The 21,133-nt window shown below is 53.4% G+C and overlaps 2 protein-coding genes across 7 annotated transcripts; one reads left to right on the top strand and one right to left on the bottom strand.

Moving 5' to 3' along the window:
* The first annotated feature begins 57 nt into the window (after nucleotides 1–57).
* EME2 (essential meiotic structure-specific endonuclease subunit 2) lies at nucleotides 58–9,946 on the top strand. Its single transcript, XM_075018255.1, is given in 9 exon segments — nucleotides 58–324; nucleotides 327–395; nucleotides 3,284–3,420; nucleotides 4,371–4,463; nucleotides 5,246–5,367; nucleotides 6,771–6,876; nucleotides 7,698–7,813; nucleotides 8,264–8,453; nucleotides 9,604–9,946. Coding segments are annotated over 9 exon segments (1,230 nt in total). The 5' UTR covers nucleotides 58–98; the 3' UTR covers nucleotides 9,775–9,946.
* Nucleotides 9,947–11,601: 1,655 nt separating this feature from the next.
* On the bottom strand, nucleotides 11,602–20,998 carry SPSB3 (splA/ryanodine receptor domain and SOCS box containing 3). 6 transcript variants are annotated; one of them, XM_075018251.1, is made up of 7 exons: nucleotides 20,844–20,998; nucleotides 18,637–18,785; nucleotides 16,496–16,673; nucleotides 15,532–15,719; nucleotides 13,520–13,622; nucleotides 12,933–13,058; nucleotides 11,602–12,622 (listed from the first exon to the last, which is right to left on the bottom strand). In XM_075018251.1, the coding sequence occupies exons 1-7, from the start codon at nucleotides 20,863–20,865 to the stop codon at nucleotides 12,279–12,281; spliced, it is 1,110 nt and encodes a 369-aa protein (XP_074874352.1). In that variant the 5' UTR covers nucleotides 20,866–20,998; the 3' UTR covers nucleotides 11,602–12,278. The 6 variants fall into 6 exon arrangements, with proteins under 6 accessions (XP_074874352.1, XP_074874348.1, XP_074874347.1 ...); XM_075018247.1 differs by having other exon boundaries at nucleotides 20,848–20,890; XM_075018246.1 differs by having other exon boundaries at nucleotides 20,812–20,854.
* Nucleotides 20,999–21,133: the final 135 nt, after the last annotated feature.

Below are 21,133 nucleotides of genomic sequence, written 5' to 3' on the forward strand. Positions count from 1 at the left end.
GCGGGGCCGATAGAGCGGTGCGCCGCCCCCCCCCCCCCCCCCCCGTTCCCGTGGCAACGGGCGGGGCCTAGCGCCTCCCGGTTGCCGGCGGCTCGGCTATGGCCGGGAGCGAGCGGCTCGGCCCGGGGTGTGCGGCCCGCCGAGCGGCCGCCTGGGTGGTCTCCGAGTCGGAGCCTGAGAGCCAGCCCGAGCCCCGCGACCCCGGTGCGGCGGACCCGGCCGGTTCCCCTCCCGGCCGGCCGAGGCGGCGGAGGGTCCCCGGGGAGGCCGCAGCCAGGAGGCGGGAGCGGGAGGGGCGGAAGGAGCAGGAGGCTCTGGAGAAGCGGCGGCGGCGGCGTGGCGGCTCCTGCGGCCGGAGCGGTGCCTGCGGTTGATGGAGGTGTGCGCCGATCCAGGTGGGCGGCGGGGGCTCCGGGGAGGCCGAGCCTGGAGGGGAGGGAGGGGGGGGCGGCTGGGACACCCGGGACCTCCTGGCTGTCACCTCTGAACTGCTCCCGGGCCGTTGGCGTGGGGTCTATGCAGCCCCCTGGGTATTTATTAGGCTCTTTCGGCTTCGTTATCTCTGTCGTTGCTGTCGTGACTGCAGACTAGATGTGGTTTGATTGCAGTGGGCAGCTGCTGTGGTCCCTGCCTTGTTCCTGAGCCACATGGAGAGAGGACCAGCCCCTCCAGTTCTGGGGCTGACAGGCCCAGGCTGGCATCTCTGGAAAATGAGCTCTTAACTTCTCCGGGCCTTGTTGCAGAAGCAGAAGGGTGGCACTTCAGCCTCAGAGGGCTCTGGGAGCTCGCCTTTATAGAGCACATGTTTCTGATCTACTTCTGAGACAGCAAGCTCCTGGCTGTTAATTTGCTCACATCCTCAAGGGTCGTTAGGAAGAGATAAGAAGACCTGCAGTCCAGAGCTCAACCGCCTGCTTAGTCTGGACGATGTTACCTGCTATCTGGAACTCGCCTCTTTGTTCAGCTCTGAGATAAGCCTCTGGAAATACCAGTGCCTGAAATATGTTCTCCAGGTACCTCTGCCTCCAGAGTTGCCCTGCCTGGTCAGGGAGGACATTCAGGGCATCAGGACCCCATAGGTCACAGCACAGAGGTTTTTTGGCAGAAAATGAGGCGGCTTATTCTACAGTGCTGGCCACCAGGGTGTCCCTGAGATCCTGTCCCTTTCCTGGCACTTGCAAGTGCCACTGCTGATCCCCTGACACATCTGACTGCCCGGACTGTATTTCTAATCCCCTGTCCCTGAGGGAGCAGGGCTGCTGGCCTGTTTCTCACCCTGCAGCTTGCCTGGGCAGCCCAGGGTCGCTGGGTGGGTGGGTGGGTTTCCCTATTGGGGGCAGAGTGGTGGGTGTGACACTGCATCCCGGTCCCCAACGGCTTGAATCCAAGCTGCAGCTCATCCCTGTGCACATGTAATTAGATCCATAAGAACTGTATCTTGAATTGCTCTGTTTGTTAGCATCTGTCATGCACCACTTTTTGCTAGTTATGTTATCCTTATGCTACACGTTCACTCCGCTAATTACTAGCAGCAAGATTTGTTTAACTAAACATGTTTTTTAAGGACACGTGTTTTGTATCCTTAAACGTTCTGTTTAGAGACTTGGTCTGCTTTCTCTCCTCCGTGCAGGTCTTGGTCAGGTTCTGTTGGCTGTCTGGATGGCAGCGATCAGCTGCTTTATCCACACAGTTTTGAGTAAATTATTACCATGTTTGCACCAATAAAATAATTAGACGTCATATTCTGGGGGTGCATAGCATGGCTTTGCCTGAGAAAGATTCTCCCTGTTTGCTCCAACACAGGCCTGTTGTTGTGCTTATTATTCTGTCAGTAGAAAAGTCTTTGAGGGATAAATACTGTCATCTGTTCTGTTGTGGAATTTGTTGTGAAGTTGTGGGTACAGCCGGTGCTTGGGAGGTGGTGGAGGTTCCAGAAGTGTATTTGAACAGCTTTTCTCCAGGTGAGGGATCCCGTTTGAGCGGGGTCAGCCTGGTGAGGCAGGCTGGCTGGTTGCAACGCACAGCCTGCCAAAGAAAATGCCGTGTGATTTCTTGCTCTGAAAACTCCACCGTGGTGATTATATCAGCACCCACCGAGTCCTCAGAGTTTCTCTCTGTCCCTGGGTTTCACATTCCCCTCTGCCCTGGTGCTAATCGGTTTAGTTCTTGCTCATCTCTTCTGCCCCCATTCCTGCCTAGGTCTCAACCCTGCTCCTGCCTTCCCAACCCTCCTCTCCACCCCTTACCTCACTGCACCAGCCAGAAGCTTTTCTCCTCCTCTTCCCGGGTGCTCGGGTGCCGGCAGAGGGAGCGCAGGCACCACGAAGGAGCCTGTCCTGTGCCTTGCAGCACCCAGCCCTGTACCCTGAGGTCCGTCCTGCTCCAGGGAGCAGCTTGGGGCTGGGCTGGGCAGTCCCGCTGACAAAGCTCCTTGTAAAACAAGGTGTTGATATTTTTAAGGTGGACAAACAGCATGTTCTCAACTCTCCCCTTGCATTCTCAGAAATAGCTGTGCTATTTTGTTGAAATATCTCAAACAAATTCAGCCTAGAGCAGGTATGTGTCAAAGAAAACAGTCCAAACACGTGGTTTGACAAGGCTGCAGACAGCTGTAAGGAAGGTGCCTAATGGATGGTGTCAACTCATATTAGCTACGATTGACAGTACTTGCAGAGCCAGTAATTAAGAGCACATTCTCCCTGGGCTCCCCAGTGACATCCACATGTGTGTCCAGCCTGGCCGCTGAAGTAGCAGCGTGTATGGGGGGGGGGGGGGTGGAAACAGGGCTGAAGTGTGCATCCAGGGAGGTGTTGGGGCTGTGCATGGGTGGTGGAACCTGGCTTCCTAGTGACTAATTGTTCAGCCAGTTGGCTAATTTCAGTCATCTTTCACAGAGAGAGAGAGAGAGAGAGAGATTAAAAAAAATAATTAAGTTTCTACAAATTTAATAAAATTTCTTCTTGGGGGAATAGAAGAGCTGGCTTTGAAAGTTTGCCTTTAGTAACCTAGAATGCATGAGCTGATTTTTACAATCATTGTGGCAAATTGCCTGTCACTGTCCAGGTACTTGGCTGAAGAAGAACAATTTTATAGGTGCCTGCAGAGATGGTCAAAGTCAATAATTCGGTTAGCAATCCAGCCAGCAAATGCATGCACTGTAGGAAGCCAGACTTCCTACGCTTGCAGAATTCCTTGTCTTGCACTTGTGTTTTTGTTGTTGTTTAGTAATGCTGATGAAATACCTCTTTTTCCTCACATCAGGATGCTCTGCCCTTTTCCATAGGTCTCCTCAAAGATCCTGGCTCAGATGCTTGGGTGAAGGTTTTAAGTTCCTTGGGCTGTAAATATTCTTTTGAGCCTCAGGCAATTCCCTGCAGCATAACCTGGAGAAGAAACATGCCAAACACTCTGTCCACTCCAGTAAGTACTTCCCATCTTCTCTGTACATGTAAACTGGCAACAGATGTGCTGTGGGGAGAAAGTTTTGACTTGCCTCTCTAGGCTGGGCACTGGAGCCTCAGAAACGCTGATTACTGGTGACCAGTTAGCTTGGGGAATGGAGCTGGCTCTGATTCTCATGCAGATTATTCCAAAGCCAATGTCTTTTAAAGATCTACATCTCATTGTTTTAGGCAGGTGTGCATCTAGGGTGAGCCCAGGGAACCTGTAGTAAGCAAGAAGGAGACAACTACAGGTCGTTCATACAGAGGTTTCACTTGGGAACTCAGCAGCATTTCCAGTCCAGATGCCACGCATGGCACGGGCAACAGCTGCATGTCTGGAAGAGGCTGAGCAAATGTGCTGCAGGGCCCCTCGTTTGGAAAGCCCAATGATTGCTTCTTGAACCCCCTCACTGGGAACCTGAAAGGGCAGGTACCTTCTGGTACCAAATACAGTTCCCATTCCGTTTGGTTTTGGAAGGTTCTGTGTCAAATGGTATCCACATGGCAGTGGAGGCTGAGGTAGGCTGTTCTCGTGCTCACCCCCACTACAGGAATTTCAAGTGGGGGCAGAGCTCTAACATTGCAGATACTGTGGTCATATAATAGACTACAGATAAAGTAGGTGCAGATAACGCAGTCATCTAAGTGTGTGCAGTGCAGACAAAGCCATTTTGTGTCCTTTCATCTTAGTTAGCATCTTCTGCAGTTGTCACTGCCTTCCTCGACAGGCTATTTTTGCACTTTCAGTGACTTGCTTGTTCAGGGAGGATTTTTACCTTTCAGTTCAGCTGTGGTCTTTCACCAGCATAGTATTAACATAGTGAGTGTTAGTGCCTCTTACAGTGTGGGCTCTGCACAGGTGGAGACTTGCTGTCTGCTTTTGAGCTGGACCTCTGCTTGTGTTGGAAATTATTTCGTCTTCTTTAGGATGGCCCCGTGGTGAAGACTGAAGAGGAGAAAGAGGTGTTGGTGTTGGTAGAGCCGGAAGATTTTCTTAAGCGCCTCCTTTCCCTAACGCAGGTGATACAGATCTCGGAGCCAGACCTACACAAAGTGCTCTACAGCAGTCACTTTGCCAAGTGAACATGAAAGGAGAGGGAGGGTTCACTCAAAACTGCCATTGCTCCACTCTGAAACAAAGCTGTGTTACAGAGGGCGGTGGTTTGCAAGGAGAGAACTTGTGGGAGAAGCCATATCTGAGTATAGCAGGAGGTCTTTAGGGATATACGCAGGCACCTGTCTTTAACCCTCGGACAGGGTGCTGCTTTCCTCAGAGGGGAACTGGGCAGGCCAGACTTGCCTTTCCTTGCATTTAGCTTTTCCATTCTCATGGAGTCCATAAAAGACTCGCTTGAAAGAAACGTTCAGAGTACACGGCCCTTGGAAACACTTGTATTTTGAAGCAGAGAGATTTGTGTTAGTTCTCATTTGTGTGCAGTCCTACAACATTTTATTTATACCTGTCTAGGCAGTCTGTACTTCTGCCCTGAGAAGTTTCCAGTCCATCCAGCCCCGTCCAAGACTAGAGAATGACAGGCTAGAATAGGCAGTGTCTGTGTGGAGATCAGTGCTAACACTCCAGGGGAAAAAGGTGAGCCAGAAGCAGCAGCGGAATGTTGGCAGATGTGGCATGTGGTGTGTGCCTGAAGGCAATGCTCTCAGCTGCAGTCTGAGGCTGGCTCCTGCCTGTTCCTACCGATGAGAGGCACCTTGGCAGGCCCCACTGTCCTGCTGAAGATGGGGAGGGGATGTTTCAGAGGGGTAGGCTGCTATAGACGTGGGTGTGATTTGTCTTGCTTCAGAGTTTTGTCAATGCCCCATCAGCGAGTCAGCCTGACCTGAACCAGGTGTTGCCTTTGGCCGATGTGGAGGGCTCCTCCACCAAAACCTACAGCCTGGCCATCATCAGGCTGGATGCCTACAGGCGGTACGTTCCGGGCAAGTGGCAGTGCCGGGGAAGCTCATGGCGGGTGAAGATCAGCCTGTCTGCAGGGGTGACACATTCGGGGTTGAGCTGCTGATGCTTGGTGCTAGTGTGGTGGCTGTAAATCACAAAGCCCATGCTCATGGGGGCCAGGACTTGGGTTTTGCAGTCTTGAGGGTGTACTTTGCGCATGCGTTTATAGCAGCCTCTGAGGATCTTGTAGCCAGAAGGGGTTCACAGATAAGGCTTCTCTCCGCACCCCAGGCAGAGGGCCTCAGTGACACAGAGGAGCTGAGGGAACTGCTCTCACTGAATTGCCCTTCTGTTCCCAGCACTGTGTGTAGCTCACTGTCGTGGTTTAACCCCAGCCAGCAACTAAGCACCACGCAGCCGCTCACTCACTCCCCCCGCACCCAGTGGGATGGGGGAGAAAATCGGGAAAAGAAGTAAAACTCGTGGGTTGAGATAAGAACGGTTTAATAGAACAGAAAAGAAGAAACTAATAATGATAATGATAACACTAATAAAATGACAACAGTAGTAATAAAAGGATTGAAATGTACAAATGATGCGCAGGGCAATTGCTCACCACCCACCGACCGACACCCAGCCAGTCCCCGAGCGGCGAATCCCTGCCCCCCCCTTCCCAGTTCCTAAACTAGATGGGACGTCACATGGTATGGAATACACCATTGGCCAGTTTGGGTCAGGTGCCCTGGCTGGGCATGAGAAGCTGAAAAATCCTTGACTTTAGTCTAAACACTACTGAGCAACAACTGAAAACATCAGTGTTATCAACATTCTTCTCATACTGAACTCAAAACATAGCACTGCACCAGCTACTAGGAAGACAGTTAACTATCCCAGCTGAAACCAGGACACTCATGAAGTAGCAAGAGATGTTCGATGCCTGGAGCCCTTTTCTTGTCCCCTAAATGTCTCATTCATGTGCTGCTCCCAGTGTCCAATTCCTTCCTGTGTATGTATGTGCACAGCAGAGCAGTGTCCTCTGTGGTGATGGTGCGATCGCTTCCAGCGTTCCCTGCATAGATGCAGCTACAGTAACTTGGTCTGTCCTGTCCTGTCTGCAGTATTTCCCAGGGAGAGCTCTTTCTCACTTAAGCCTGTGAGGGTAAATTTTACCAAGAGTGTTATGTATAAAAAAAATCAGCTGTGGCCTGTTGAGTTCTGCCACCAGAGGAACTGAGTGGCTCTCACTCTAGTTTTGGGTCTCCTCTCCCTTGCAGGGGGGCTGCCACCACCCCTTTGTCTCCAGCTTCCAAGTCAGATTGGGAGGTGGCAGATGTGGGTGGGTTAAGTCTGGCCTTTTCTTCTTTATCAGACAGCAGCCCTGAGGTGTGAATATGTCGAGCTTGTGCGTGAGTGGTGTATCTTGCTTATAGGTGTAACCAGGAGCACAGCAGGCAGCAGGCACTGAGCCCTGGAAAACAGAGTTCTAGCTCCCAGCCAGGCCCAGAGCTGTGTATGACTCAGGAGGAGATACTAGAGGTAAAAATTCTTACAGTCCTTGAAGTTTTATGTTACTTGGGGTTGAGCTGTATGGAAAAGGCTCCCACTGATGAGCTCTTGTGTGTAAAGAATGCTTTGCCAGGGGAGGTGGTGGCTGGCTTGGATGAGGTTGCATCCACATGCACCCTCCTTCACCCTGGCTGGCAATGGGATTGAAGAGAGACTGCAGACTTCAAGGCACAGTTTGGAGCCTCTTGTTCTTAAAGACTCTGGTTCAGAGCTGATCGAGCCTCCCCTCACATGTGTGAGTTTCTTCCTCCTGTAACCCCACCAAGAACTGCCCAGTTAGCTTTGAAAGGACCTGTTGGTTCTTGCTCAGGACTCTGCCTTGCAGAACGTGTCCCCCACAGCAGAGCAGGAGTGCTCCTTGTGATGCTGCAACAGTCATAAACTAGGTCAAATACCATCTAAACCCTTGCTTGATATCCCTTGAACTAAATTCCTGCCCTGCCTGAGTATGCCCCAAAGGGGTCATGACTCGCTGGCTTACTGGGAGCTAAGAAGGATGAGCAGGCTTTACTGCAGTGCTGTGTAAACAGAGCTAATAGAGGCAGCCCAGCCTCCCTCCCTTTCCAGTCCCAGGCCAGCTTCATCCTGCCACAGGACATGTCCTGCTTGCGTGCTTTCCTTGCTGCTCTCGCTGGGTGCCATTGGTGGCCAGGGCTGACACCAGCACTACTGGCTGAGGGTCGAGGAGGGTGAGGGCCTTGGGCTGCCAGCTCACAGCTGGCCCACCCGAGCCTGTCCTTGTCCTGTTGGTCAGCATGTTACATGTTTCACCTCTGTCGCTTCTCCTCCAGGTGCTGGTGGTGCTGCAGCTGTGGGGTAACATCGAAGTGCTGTTCCTAGACACGTGGCAGGAATTCGGCCAGCATGTCTCTGCACTGACGAAGGCAATAGCAAAACGCCCGTACAAGTGAGTCATGTTGCTGGACTCAGTCACATCCCAAGCCCGGAGCTTTGGGAAACCTCAGTGGAAGTTACAGGAACATATATCTGTGGCTGCCAGCCTGTCCTGGATGACGTCAGTGTAAGGGCCCAGACTAGATGTGTCTTAAGATCATTTTCAGTCTCTGTGCTGATGAAAATCCTCTCTTCTTGTGGTGAACATAGTGGTGATTCAGCACTAGGAAAGGAGGGAAAATTACAGCCTTAGGAAAATCTTTTCACCCTGGTGTTGTGGAGCTTTCCAGGGAAGGAAAGAAAATTGAGGCAGGGGAAATATTAGCCCTGGGCAGAAAGAGGTTTTAGAAGGAAGCTCACTGCTTAATGCTACGGGAAGGCTGCAGCGTCTGGGGTCTGCAGGCCTGTGCTCAGTGCACGCACCAGCCCCAGGTCTTGCTTTCAGCAGTCTGTCTTTCCACAGGAGGCAGCTGGAGTCGCAGGAGTTGCCTTTCTGCACTGCCGGGGCCTGGGCCAGCAGGGTGCGAATGGAAAAGGACAGCACAGGACTCTGGCAGGTGTGGAAGAGACAAATCCAGCAGTTTAACAGGGTCAGCCCTGCAACAGCAGCAGCTATAGCGGAAGCATATCCCTCCCCAAGCCTCTTGTTACAGGTAAGCCCTCAAACCCCTCTGCGTCCTCTTAAAAGCTTGAAGGATGAAGGCAGGAAGGAGTGCCACGTGCTTCCTCGCTTAAAGGTCTTCGTTGATGGAGCAAACAGGCCCCGAGTGTGAAATCGGTTCTTCAGAAAAGCGCTTGTCTCCAGATGGGTGTTTGACTTCCTTAAACCATAGGTTTGTTTCAGCAGTAGCTACTTACTGTTCGCCCTTCCAGGCCCCTCCCTGCCTTGATCTCACCTCACAGGACCCGCTCAAAGCGTCTTTGCATTTTTGCTTGGCAATACGTTTGGTTGCCCACCCCAGCCAGTGCAGCTGAGGGTCTGTTGGATGCATCCCACTGCCCCTGTGCAACACGGTCTGTCCATCAGCTTTGCTTGTCTTTATTTGAAATGGGTGATGTCTCAGGTGGCTGCTGTTACAGTCCAACAGCTCTACATCACCCGCAAGCAGAAAACATGTATTGCCCCTGTGGACTGTGAGGGATTTCCACAGGATACCTGAGCTCTCCTACTGCTTGCTGTCACCAGTGGCATACCCTACGCTTTCCTTGCTTTTCTGTTGTCTGATCCTTCAGGGAGCTGATTTAGCTCACTAAATTCTCCCTCTCCCTACTCCCCATAGCCTTCTGCTGCTTCCTGAGCTAGACTGGCTCAGCAAGGTGTTGGGGGAGCAGGATTAGACTAGGATGCTGTTTGACCCTTCTGACAGCAGCGTAGCCAATTTATGAAGACACATTTTTATCAGCAAGTGCTTGTTTTTGTGAGCATTAATCACATAAACTCTTTCCGTTAGATCAGGAACTGTGACAGAATTTTTTAAAAAATGTCTCATGTAGTCACTCCCCTCTCCTTTTTCTTCCCCTGGAGTTTTGATCTCTGTCCCTAGCTTAGCTGCTTCAGAAGAAGAGGCTTTACAGCTCTCTCCTATATGCTGGAGGGGCAACACACAGCTCTGAGTGTGCGTGAGGTCTGTTTGCAAGAGAGATCTTGTTTCTTCTGAGTTTTAGCCCCTGATCCTGGTATGTTTGGATGAAGGCTCAGTCACAGATCCTCACTGTAATGATGGGATTGAGCATTGCAGGGGAGATTGAAGTCTTCTCTTAGAGCATCTGTGTTAACTGCTTCCTTCTCCTGTGTGCTCAAAGGCCTACGAAGAATGCAGCACAGAAGATGAAAAACGACTCCTGCTGAGTGACATCCCAGTGAAATTGGATGTCAGCAGCAAAGACCACCGTGTTGGGCCAGACTTATCCCGCCGCATCTACCTCTTCATGGTATCCACTGACCCCGACCTTATCCTGGACCTGAGCACATAGAGGGACTGTGGGCTGTGTCGGTCAGCCTCCTTATTTTATCTGCCAAGACTCGGCAGTGGCTGAGCTGCTGCTGGCATGGCAGTGCTGCTGGGAGCCTGGCCAAGGGAAGCAGGTGATTCTGTTTCAGAACAGAGACTTGCACATCAATAAATGTCTTGTTACAGATGCTTTCTTCAGCCTCTTGGCTCTCCTTTCCTCTTTTAGCTGCCCCAGCTTTCTATCCCCCTGGCTGGAAAGCTGGCTGTCTCCTAAGAGAGCTAAGGAATGGTTGGAACAGGGGCTGCATGTTAAAGTGTTAGCATGTTAGCAAGCTGTCCCTGAGCAGCACAGGATCAGCTCCTCCTCTGAGACAGCCACTTGGGGAGTCTGTCCTGTGCTAGCTTTCAGGTGAGTTGTTGAACAAGCCATGTATTTTCTGCAGCATGTCCTGACTTTTAATGTCCTGCTCCCCGCTGGCTCTTTGGTGACACTGGACCTGTTACTGTAGGTCCTGCTTGTGGCTTCCTTGGGCAGGCCAGTCTTGCTGGAGTTACCTTGGACAACGTTTGCCAACTGTCAAAAACAGCTGGCCAGAGAGGAATGACATCCTTAAGGTAACATGGAGCTCAGGGCAGGGGAGGGGAGTTTGTTGGCTGAACTCCCAACATGAGGAAATGCCAGATAGGCTCCAGAAAACTCCATGCGAATGGTGGGTTAGGATAGGATTCTCTTTTCCCAAAGCAAACACTCAGTTTTTTCCTCAGAAATAGCTGCAGCTAGGACAGCAGGGTTCAGGGACACACACACCCCCACCCCACCCCCAATGCCTGAGGTTTGGGTATTGCTAATTGGGGCCTTCCACAATGACACAGAAACCCCTGAACTTCTTCCCATGAACTGCAGCTTGCTGGCTCAAAGCAATGCCAACTGGTGCTGCAGAGGTGGGAGGGCATCCTCTGAACAAAGTTCCTCCTTGCCAGGGATTCTTCTGCCTCCATCTGCTAATACTTGAATTAGTTCCTGGGGAGGAACAATCCAGCAAGGCTGTTTTTTCTGGCTGCAGCACTGATACAGATGGATTGACAGAGAGCCTGTCCTACTTCATTAAGGTTTTCATTCAAACCCTGTCACCAGAGAAGCGAGAGCCATCTTCGCTTAAAGATTTGTGATGTGGGAAGGAAAAGCATGGAGTCTCGTGGCTCAACAGGGAATAAATGTATGTGGTGCAAAAAGCTTTACCAGAGCCTTTGCAGGTCTGTACTGGGAGCAGGGGAAAAGGCAGCAGCTGAAGCTTTGTGTTCCCAGTGACCATGCTGGAAGGAAACCCATGGAGAGGACAGGGTAAAAGCATCCTATTTATTTCAACCCTCTTCTACTTTCCAATTTTGCACTTGCCTGATGGTGCCAGCTCAGACCTAATCATCCACAAATGCACTGCTCACTGGAGGAGAGGTCAAAGGCCGGGGAAAAGCCCCACAGGCTGACCGCAGGCCCTGCGGAAAGCAGTCAGAAACCGCAGGGACTGGAATGGCGTTGGCATCCAGTCCTGCAGGAGTGGCAGACGCTACCTGGTTCTGCTGCCAGGCTGCCACAAGCACGTGGTGCTGTGGCATCAGTCTGGCTCTGCTGAAGATCCATCCCGACAAGACTGGTGTTTCAGCGGGAAGCACAAGAACCCTCCCTCCCAGGGCAGAGGCAAGGTAATCTCCACTGCCTTTACCTCCTCTAGATCTGACACACAAGTGTTGCATTGAAAACATCCCCTCCAGGCTGGTAGCTGCGCTAGCGTGGCTATTTTTGACAAGCGCCTTCAGATTCCTGCCTTCAAGGGCCAGAAGAGGAACGAAAGATAGTTTCTATTTTTATTATTACAGTTTAATACAGCCTTTGATACAGGAGAAGCAGCAGGATCCAACATGCAAAGCAATTAAAGTCACTGGGGACTCGAGAAAGATCACCAACAGCTCAACTTGTGTAAGTAACTGCTCTTTCAAAACAGTGATGCAGATGCATCTCTAGGAGCCCGTTTCCCTACGTGCTGCTGCTCGATCGTGCCCCAGAGTGTGAGGAGTTCATGGCAGATACCTAACCAACACATGACAATTAGGAGGAGGGGGCTGCTCTTTGATTTTGTCTTTTGATGAGTCAAGTCCATGATTTGACTAGATCTAGTATGCTCTGAAACCAGAAGGCCACCTTAAATCTTGTCTCTGCTGACAGTGAGAAGAGGGATGGATCCTTCAGGAAGAGGCAATGGCTTTGAGAGCAAGTCAGGAGATGAAGCTCAGCTCTTTGGCTGCAGTTTACCTGCTGGACAGAGCTGGGACCTCAGAGTCAACAGGTCTTTTCAATGCATGTGATGGATATTTAGGCTAAAGATTTCCAACAGCATAAGAGCAATCTTTCCAAATGATTAGAAATGGATGTCCCCATGAAGAAAGAGGTGCACCAGGCCTGGCCGGCCCTCATAAACGGCAGAACAAAACCCCACCTGACTCCCTCACAGCAGTTCGTCTGCAGAGACATTACGTCCTCCTGCATCTCTTCCTTTGGCAGGCCTCTGCATCTGAGCTACAGGAGCTATCTGAGTCGCTTCCTGATGAGGAGGAGGAAGGCTTCAACGTGCTATAGTTCATGCTCAAGACCCACCCAAGTTTGTTGTGTAGCACTTGCTTGAGTCCTGGTGGCAATGGCAGCACCTCCAGCGTGTCCACATAGTTGGGCAGGAGCTGGCGCAGGCGGTAACAGCAGAGATACTGGAGGGATGTGCAGCTGGCGCAGGAGCGGATCACTTTCATGCTGCTCTTGGCTGCCGTCGAGCACACCATGGGGTAAAACTTCTTGTTCTGCAGCTTTGTGGCTGCAACCCCTGCCAGGGGACAGCATCAGGAAGGCTTCGCATTAGTTTTGACAAGGTGATCTCACTCCTCCCCAGCTACCCTGAACCTATTAACTACAGAGCTGTTGGAAAACACTTGGAAAACAGCCTTTTGAAATCCCAATATGTTAAACAGCAAATGTAACCTTCCTCCCACTCGCTTCATGCCTTGGCCTTCTACTATGCCAGCATTTTCTCCTGCAGACCCATTGCAGCCAGACTCTGAGTTCAGCCAAAGCTGCACTGCTCCCCACTCCCAGTCCCTCTGCCTGCCAGCCACTGCGGCTGCCCTTGCTCTTACCTATGCACTTGCGGTTTTTGAAGAATGTGAGTGTCCCGTGCCATGTGTCCAAATGCACCCCAATGATGGAGCCTTGGCCAAACCTCGAAGAGAAGTTGGTTTTGTCTCCTTTGTGATGCAGGAGTCCTTAAAACAAGAAAAAAAAGAAAAATGGCATTCAGTGAAAAGCCTGAGCTCCATGACTTCATCCCAACTCCCGTAAGTACCTAAAAAATCCCTCTGTTGCCTGATCCCTTCCCTGCCACCCCAGAGCAGGCAATGAAAAGGGGAAACTTGAGGTTTTGCAGTGCTAGAGCACAGGCAGCGGCACTGAAACCCCCAACCAGTGACATGCAACTGGCAGTCCAGGTGCCCTGGAGGTTCACGCACCAATCCTAAGGGGTCTGCAAAACACAGGCGACGTGAGATGCTCCAAGAGCTAAGGGCTGCAGGCAGCCACTCCTGTTGTCATTAACTTGCAGGCCTGGTGGCCTTTTTGGCCTCAATCCCATTCAGATCATTTACTTCTCAACCCCTTTGGACAACACTTATGCCCACTGCTGCCCTTCCAGCCCTCCTGCCCTCTGCCACTGCCCTGCCTGCGTTACCTGTGTAGGACAGTCCCCAGCTGTCCTCATCCTTGCCCAGCAGGCTGCAGAAGGTGTGGCGGTACTTATCCAGATTCACATCCGACGTCCCAATTCCCACCATCTGGGAGGCAAGGCCAGAAAGAAGAACACAAGCTTAGTGTCTTTTTGAGCAAGAAAACACAACCAAGACTCCACCTCCAGCTCTCCCCTCTGTTTCCTGGCACAGTCCAAAACACCCAGAGGTTTTGGTAAAGCCACGTCAGAGGTTTCAGGATGGACCTGAAGGCTCCCAGCTCCAGTTTCCTTACCTAAGTGAGGCGGCCCAGCCAAACTGCTGGAGAAGGTTGCTGTCCTGTTCATAGAATCATAGAATGGTTTGGGTTGGAAGGGACCTTAACGATCATCTAGTTCCAACCCCCCTGCCATGGGCAGAGACACCTTCCACTACACCAGGTTGCTCAAAGCCCCATCCAACCTGGCCTTGAATACTTCCAGGGATGGGGCATCCACAACCTCTCTGGGCAACCTCTTCCAGTGCCTCACCACCCTCACAGTAAAGAATTTCTTCCTTATATCTAATCTAAATCTCCCCTCTTTCAGTTTAAAACCATTACCCCTCATCCTATCACTACACTCCCTGATGAGGAGTTCCTCCCCACCTTTCCTGTAGGCCCCCTTTAAGTACTGGAAGGCTGCTATAAGGTGTCCCTGGAGCCTTTTCTTCTCCAGGCAGAACAACCCCAACTCTCTCAGCCTGTTTTCATAGGGGAGGTGCTCCAGCCCTCTGATCATCTTCATGACCCTCCTCTCGACTCACTCCAACAGTCCATGTCCTCCTTATGTTGGGGGCCTCAGAGCTGAACACAATACTCCGGCGGGGGGGAGAGGGGTGTCTCACCAGAGTGGGTAGAGGGGGAGAATCACCTCCCTCGACCTGCTGGTCACACTGCTTCTGATGCAGCCCAGGATGTGGTTGGCTTTTTGGGCTGCGAGTACGCACTGCCGGCTCATATTCAGTTTTTGATCCACCAACACCCCCAAGTCCTTCTCTGCAGGGCTGCTCTCAATCCACTCATCACCCAGGCTGTATTTGTGCTTGGGATTGCCCCATCCCATGTGCAGGACCTCGCCCTTGGCCTTGTTGAACTTCATGAGTTTCACACAGGCCCACCTCTCAAGCCTGTCAAGGTCCCTCTGGATGGCATCCCTTCCCTCCAGCACATCGACTGCACCACACAGCTTGGTGTCATTGGCAAACTTACTGAGGGTGCACTCAATCCCACTGGCCATGTTGCCAACAAAGATGTTAAACAGCACTGGTCCCAATACTGACCCCCGAGGAACACCGCTCATCACTGGTCTCTACTCAGACATTGAGCTGTTGACCGCAACTCTTTGAGTGACCATCCAGCCGATTCCTTATCCACCAAGTGGTCCATCCATCAAATCCATGTCTCTCCATTTTAGAGACAAGGATGTCACGTAGGACAGTGTCAAATGCTTTGCACAAGTCCAGGTAGATGATGTCAGTTGCTCCTCCCTTATCCTCCAAGGCTGTAACACCTTCGTAGAAGGCCACCAAATTTGTCAGGCACAATTTGCCCTTAGTGAAGCCATGTTGACTGTCACCAATCACCTCCTTATTTTCCATATGCCCTAGCATACTTTCCAGGAGGATCTACTCCATGATCTTGCCAGGCACAGAGGTGAGACTGGCTGGCCTATAGGTCCCCGGGTCTTCCTTTTTTCCCCTTTTTAAAAATGGGGATTATGTTTCCCCTTTTCCAGTGGGAACTTCCCTGGACTGCCACAACTTCTCAATGGATAGTGGCTTAGGCACTTCATCTGCCAGTTCCCTCAGGCCCCACATATGCATCTCATCAGGTCCCATGGACTTGTGCACATTCAGGTTCCTTAGATGGCCTCAAATCTGATCTTCGGCTACAGTGGGTGGTTCTTCATTCTCCCAGTCCCTGTTCAAAGAATACTGGACATTTCTGTGTGCCCGTAAGTGACTCTGCCCCACGTACCATGTCTGTGCCGTAGACTGGGGACGTCATCTTGATCTCCCAGAAGTGCTGCCCATCTGCCAGCTCTTTGTTCCCCCGGATGGCGGCAGTGCCACAGCTGTACTCCATGTGGAAGTTCACTTTGCGGTTGTCGCAGGTCAGCAGGGTGGCCGTTGACTTATTCAGGTCATCCCACACCCAGTCAAAATCTGTTCAGGAAGCACAGAGGGGACAAGGATGGGCAAAGGCCCTCAGGGAGCAATCCCCAAGCCAAAGCACAAGCGGACATTTGTTTTGAAGGCCTGTCAGGGTTTTTATTTCATTTTTTTTACCGTTTAAGAGGTTAAATCCTAAGCTGTGCACACTGGAGAGTTGTTTGAGGCCTGAACTATTCTGCAGTGTCTCACCAGGGACTGTTCAGTGCTCTGAACCCGAAGCTGTCAGCCTTCACCAGTTCTCATTTTGGTTAACACAAGACTCCGCAGATCCAGGCAGAACCTCCTTTCTTCCCACACTTCTCATAGGCTCAAGAGGTAGCTCCGCTACACCACAGGCTTTCTCGGCCAGCCCAAGCCCACCCTCTGCCTACCTCTCCCCTCTGCTCTGAGCATGCCCTGCCATGCAGCCAGGCGCCCTGCCAGGCATACCAGGGATCAGCTGCAAGAGGGCTGTAACCACAAGGGCCAGTTTCACTGGTAGCCTAAGCTGGATTTGAAAACAGGTCCCCAGAGGTGAACTCTTATGCGTTAACAAGTTCAGCACTTAGCCCTTGAAACTTCACAGGAGGCACGTGCTTGTAATCTTCCTACAGTCTATGTGGCCTTGAGATGTAAACAAAGGAGCACTGCACAATGGGACAGAGATAAAGGCCCCCATGGAAAGCAAAGGATCCGTGCAGGGGTGCAGTCCATGCCACCAGGCCAGGACTGCACCCACCTCAAACCCCAAAGGACTATGGCGGGCTGTTGGGGAGCCCCTTCCTTACACTCATCCTCCTCGCCACACTGGCAGTCCTTGACACGGTGGAGGGCGTGCAGGCTGGAGCAGTAGGGCGCTTCGCTCTGGTTCTCGCAGTTGCAGTAGGACTCCCCAGTCACAGGGATGGCGCTTGGGATGGAGGGCGAGAGGGAGGAAAACTCCGGCTCCGAATCCGAGTCGCTGTGCTGCCGGGGAGAGCGGAGGAATGGTCACTACTGAACACCCCCAGGCTCAGGGAGCTGGGCTGGCAGAGGCCTGCGAGGTCTGGTGTGCCGCAGAGCTGTGCGGGGAGGTCCCCAGGCTCATCCAGCGCTGGTGGCGGCATGGCTGCATCGTGCCCCAGCCTGGCCCACCATGTAGGGAGGCAAGAGACTGTGCCAGTTGAATTGCCCTGCTTTGGGACCTGGCTAGCATCTGTCTGAGCTGCAGAGACCTCTCAGCACCAGGCATTCTACAATGCGGGTATGTTCTTTGTGCCTTCCAGGGGCGAGGATCTGTCACAGCAGGCAAGCAGTGTAACAGTCCAAGTCTTTAACACATGCATTTTTAAGAAAACTCTTGTGCTAAAGCTGTGGTTTTCAATGGGCAGGTTACAGCCAGTTGGAGACCCCAGCCAAGGCACCACAAAAGCAGAGCACACAGCTGAAAACCACTGCTCTAGAAAGCCTGGGAGCTGACAGAGGGGAGAGAGAGAGAGGCAAACAAGATGAGGAGGAAAAGGGACAGGAGGCCAGGCAGAGGAGAGGGCAGAACAAAGGGGAACCAGTTCAGCAGTACGGCTGCAGCTCCTCACGCCAGCACTGCAGACAGGCCCACAGGGAACCTACGGAAGGATTAAAAGGCTTTTGTTTACTTTCATGCATGAACACGAAAACTTGATTTACTGTTCCCCAGTGCCAAGAGACCAAAGTGCCCCTGCACTGGACGCTGTAAGAGTCAAAGCCCCATCTCGCTCCCTGTGTTATGGGAGGCTTGGCATCGCCTAATGGAGTCTTTTACCACAGACTACAGCGAGTTACTCTGGGTTTACATGCTGGTCAGGTGTACTTGCTCGTATTCACCCCCATGGCAGACTTTGTAAGCAGTACTTAAAGACAAAAATCCTTTAAACTCATGTTCTTGTAGCTGTATGAAATGACTCGGGCTTACTTATGTACTGTCCACCCACCTTCTCCAGCCTGTACATTAAAAAGCTTGATTTGTCTCTTTCATTGGCCCTTCCTAACTACAGCTATCTAGAAATCCAGGCATTCCCATTACTGCAGAAACACAAAGCAACTCCAACTGCAGCGAAAAGGCTCATTTTCTGGGAGCACAGTGCCTGGGTTTGGACACCATGCTCTGCGAGTGGCCTCGTAAGGCTTTAGCCTAGCTTTGAAGCTCCAGGAGCAGTTCCTTGCGTCCCCACCACTGCACAGGGAACTGAACTCATGCACTCAAGAACTGGGGAAAAGAGTGAAGTATGGCAGAGGTGAATCTAAGTCACTCCTTGCACTGTTTTACTGACTACTTTTCCTGCTGTGTTCCCATCTTCCAGCACACCTGCATGCCCGGGCCAGGTTCAGAAGTGATGTGCACGTTACAGAGCAGAAAACGTGAGAGAATTTCAGTTTGAAGATATCTGAGAATGTAACTTCACAGACTGAAGCAGCCCCACTCCCTCCACCACGACCTACCAGCCACACAAAGACCAGAAGTTAGTACAGCCGTATAGCAAGCCAGATTCGAGAACTGATCCAGTTTAAACACATATTTAGATCACTACTTAAAAAAGAATATTTAAAAAATACTGTATGTACTTTATACAAGACACACACACATTATATGCTTAAAAAAGCATTTGGCTTAGTAGCGATCAGCTCCCTGGCTCAGCTAACGACAGAGCTGTGGTGCACAACTGGGGAGCAGATTATGGGCAGCTTAGCCTTCCCTGCCTTGAGAAGATGTGCTGGGAGCCCTGCACCCCACATTAGAGCTTGGGGGAGGCTCATCAGACAGCCTGTATGTTAAGTCTTTTCTGATTTTGGCCAGTTCTGCCTGCTGAAGTACTAGCTGCTCAGTTAGATGGACCTTGAGTAAGTGCCTGCTGTCGGGGGAGAGGAAAGCTTTCCTTCGTGTTGCTTCAGAGCCACCGGAGCGCCAGCCTACCTGCCCGTCAGAGTCGTAGCCCCAGCCACGTGCACCAGTGGCCAAGGCGACTGCCCGGGTGTCCGCCTCGCGCCGCACCCCGCTCAGGACAAAGTGCCAGGCCCTGCTGCTCCGCGTGCGTCGTGCCATGCTGTTCTGAGACAGGTAAGCTGGGGGGCAAGGGAGAGGAGGTTACACACAGCAGCCATGTTCTGCTTCCACCCGCCACCCACCGGGCTCTGCCCTCTGAAGCAACCTTTCCCAGGTCACCATAGCCCCGCCGGGAAAAGATCAGCACGAACCACGTCTGCACAGGCCGCCTCAATGGATAAACTGATGCAAAGTAAGTTCCTCCCACATCACGAGCCTCTGCAAACTTCAACCTCTTTCACCACGCAGGGTCAACTTCTCCCTGAGCCCAGGTGTTGAACTGGCCCCCAGAAATGCTCCCAAAGACCCAGCAGCAGCTGCCCCCTGTGCAGCACGCAAATCCAGCATCCGCCTCTCACTGCTGGCCTGGGAAGCATCAGGATCGTCAGCCACCAAGGCACGGCCTCACGGGTGCCTGGTCACCCTCCGGCAGCTGCCTGGGCTCCAGCCGTGCTGCTCGGCCACCTGCACCGCCGTGGCCCCTGCGCAGCTGAGCTGCATTTATCTGTCTGTGGGGAAGACTGTTCACCTCTGAGCTACTGCCCACTGAGAGAAGACTTTACTCTCAGTGTTTGGGGTGGGGGAGAGACCACTTTCTTGCTCGCTGATGGGAAACCGGCCTTTTCATGGACCTGCCCCAACTTGCCTCAAGGGCAACAGACAGAAGTGAAGCAGTTGCCTGTCTCCTGACTCAAGCAGGGGTGTTATTCAGAGACAGACTTCCACAGGCTCCTTCCCTGTGTACAGCCTGACAGACGACACCAGCTCCCAGCCACCGCATGGGAGCATTGCACTAGATGCAACAGGGGAACCTCAATGCCCAATCTCATTTTCCCTGAAGTTTATCTTTGCAGAAAATAACTCCCCACCAAGAGGCACCCGCAGGGCTGTAACCCCTCTTCCCATCCCTTGAACCCACTCCCTCCGCTCAGCCTCTGTGGTGGCCTCCCTGGCACAGACAGCCGCTCTGCACGCCCACACCCACTCCAGTCCTTCCCTGATGTGCAACAGGTGGGCCCTGAGCGCACGCGAATCCTGCAAATGTGCCGTGGGTCAGCCCCATCCCAGTGCCTGCTGTACGGCACCCATCCCTGTTCCTCCTGCACCTCAGTCCCCAACAGGCCAGCAGCTCCTGGAAAAGTAGGACAGGCCGAGCCACAGCCAGTTGTGCAGGTGCCCACGGATGCTCTGATGGGCTCTGGGCATCCCACCCGCCGAAACCAGTGGGCTCTCACCTCTGCCAAGCACGGCCATGCTGGGAAAGCACCTAAAACCACACCAGAGTTCCCCTTCTTCGGCTTTGAAGAGAACCCACAGCAGCGAAACGCAACAGCTCTGCTCCCCCAGCACCCCGCTAAGGCCAGGGCTGAGGGGGTAGAGCTGGCATAGCACAGCGTTTGCCCCAGGACGTGATCCAGCACCAAGGGCAAAGCCAGTCTCTCACCCCAGAGGGGAACCTAGGGCTGTTGAGGCCTTTTCGTGGGTCCGAGGAGACGGATGGCTGCAGGCCCTGAACCGCACGGTGCTCACAGCCCCGGCTGCAGCTCCCTGCCAGCCGGCTCCTGGCTGCTCCTCCACGCTTCGGCCCAAGGGCTGAGCCCGACGGGCAGTCCGGGGAGCCGCTGCAGGGCTTCCCTCCGCCGTGACAGCCCTCCGGGCCCGGAGGCCGCGCCCTGGACGGAGCCCCCCCAGCCCGGCCAGTCCCGCTCGCCGGGCCAGCGCTTCCCCAGGCACCCAGCAGCGCAGACGGCGGCGGGGCCGGCGGCAACCGGCCGTCCAAGGGGCTCCGCACCGTGGGCAGCCGCGGCCCGGTCCCCTCTCCCCGACGGCCCCCGGCCTGACCTCAGCGGCAGGCGGCTCCGCCGGAAGGCGGGCACCGGAGCCCCGGCTGTCCCGCGCAGCTGAGGCGCGGCCAGGCCAGGCCAGGCCGCCGTGCTTGGGCCGCACAGCCCGGCCCGGCTCGGCCCGGCCTGGCCCGGCCCAGGCCTCGGCCCCCAGATCCCGGATCCCACCCGCGGCCCGGTCCCGGCCCCGGCCCAGCGTTACCCCGCGGCCCGGCCCCGCCGCCGCGCTCTGACCTACTTTCCCCTCCCGGGACATAAACAATCCTCTCTCGACACCGCCCCTCAGGCGCCCATTGGCTGCGTCTGAGCCGCTCCCCTTCGCCGTTGGCTGAGCGCCCCGTCGCTCACAGCTGAAGGAGGAGGGAGAGGGAGGTGGCTGAAGGGAGCACGGCGCCACTGGCTGCGCCGTGCGTCAATCCTCGGCAAGCCGCGCCATTGGGCGGTCCCTTCGGAAGGCGAGCGCGCTCGCGGACGAAAAGCACTAACGCTATTGGTTGGCGGAAGGGGAGCCGGAGGATTGGATT

The sequence above is a fragment of the Buteo buteo genome, chromosome 29 (assembly GCF_964188355.1).
Source record: "Buteo buteo chromosome 29, bButBut1.hap1.1, whole genome shotgun sequence".
In the NCBI taxonomy this organism is placed as follows: Eukaryota; Metazoa; Chordata; class Aves; order Accipitriformes; family Accipitridae; genus Buteo; species Buteo buteo.

Excerpts from the sequence above, each read along its gene's own strand:
- SPSB3 (XM_075018251.1), bottom strand. The coding sequence starts at position 20,865 with ATGTCCCGGGAGGGGAAAGTAG. Across the intron at positions 15,720-16,495 it reads GTGTGGCGAGGAGGATGAGT|ATTTTGACTGGGTGTGGGAT; the intron begins GTAAGGAAGGGG and ends CTTCCTGAACAG. Across the intron at positions 13,059-13,519 it reads CTGGGGACTGTCCTACACAG|GACTCCTGCATCACAAAGGA; the intron begins GTAACGCAGGCA and ends TCTTGTTTTAAG.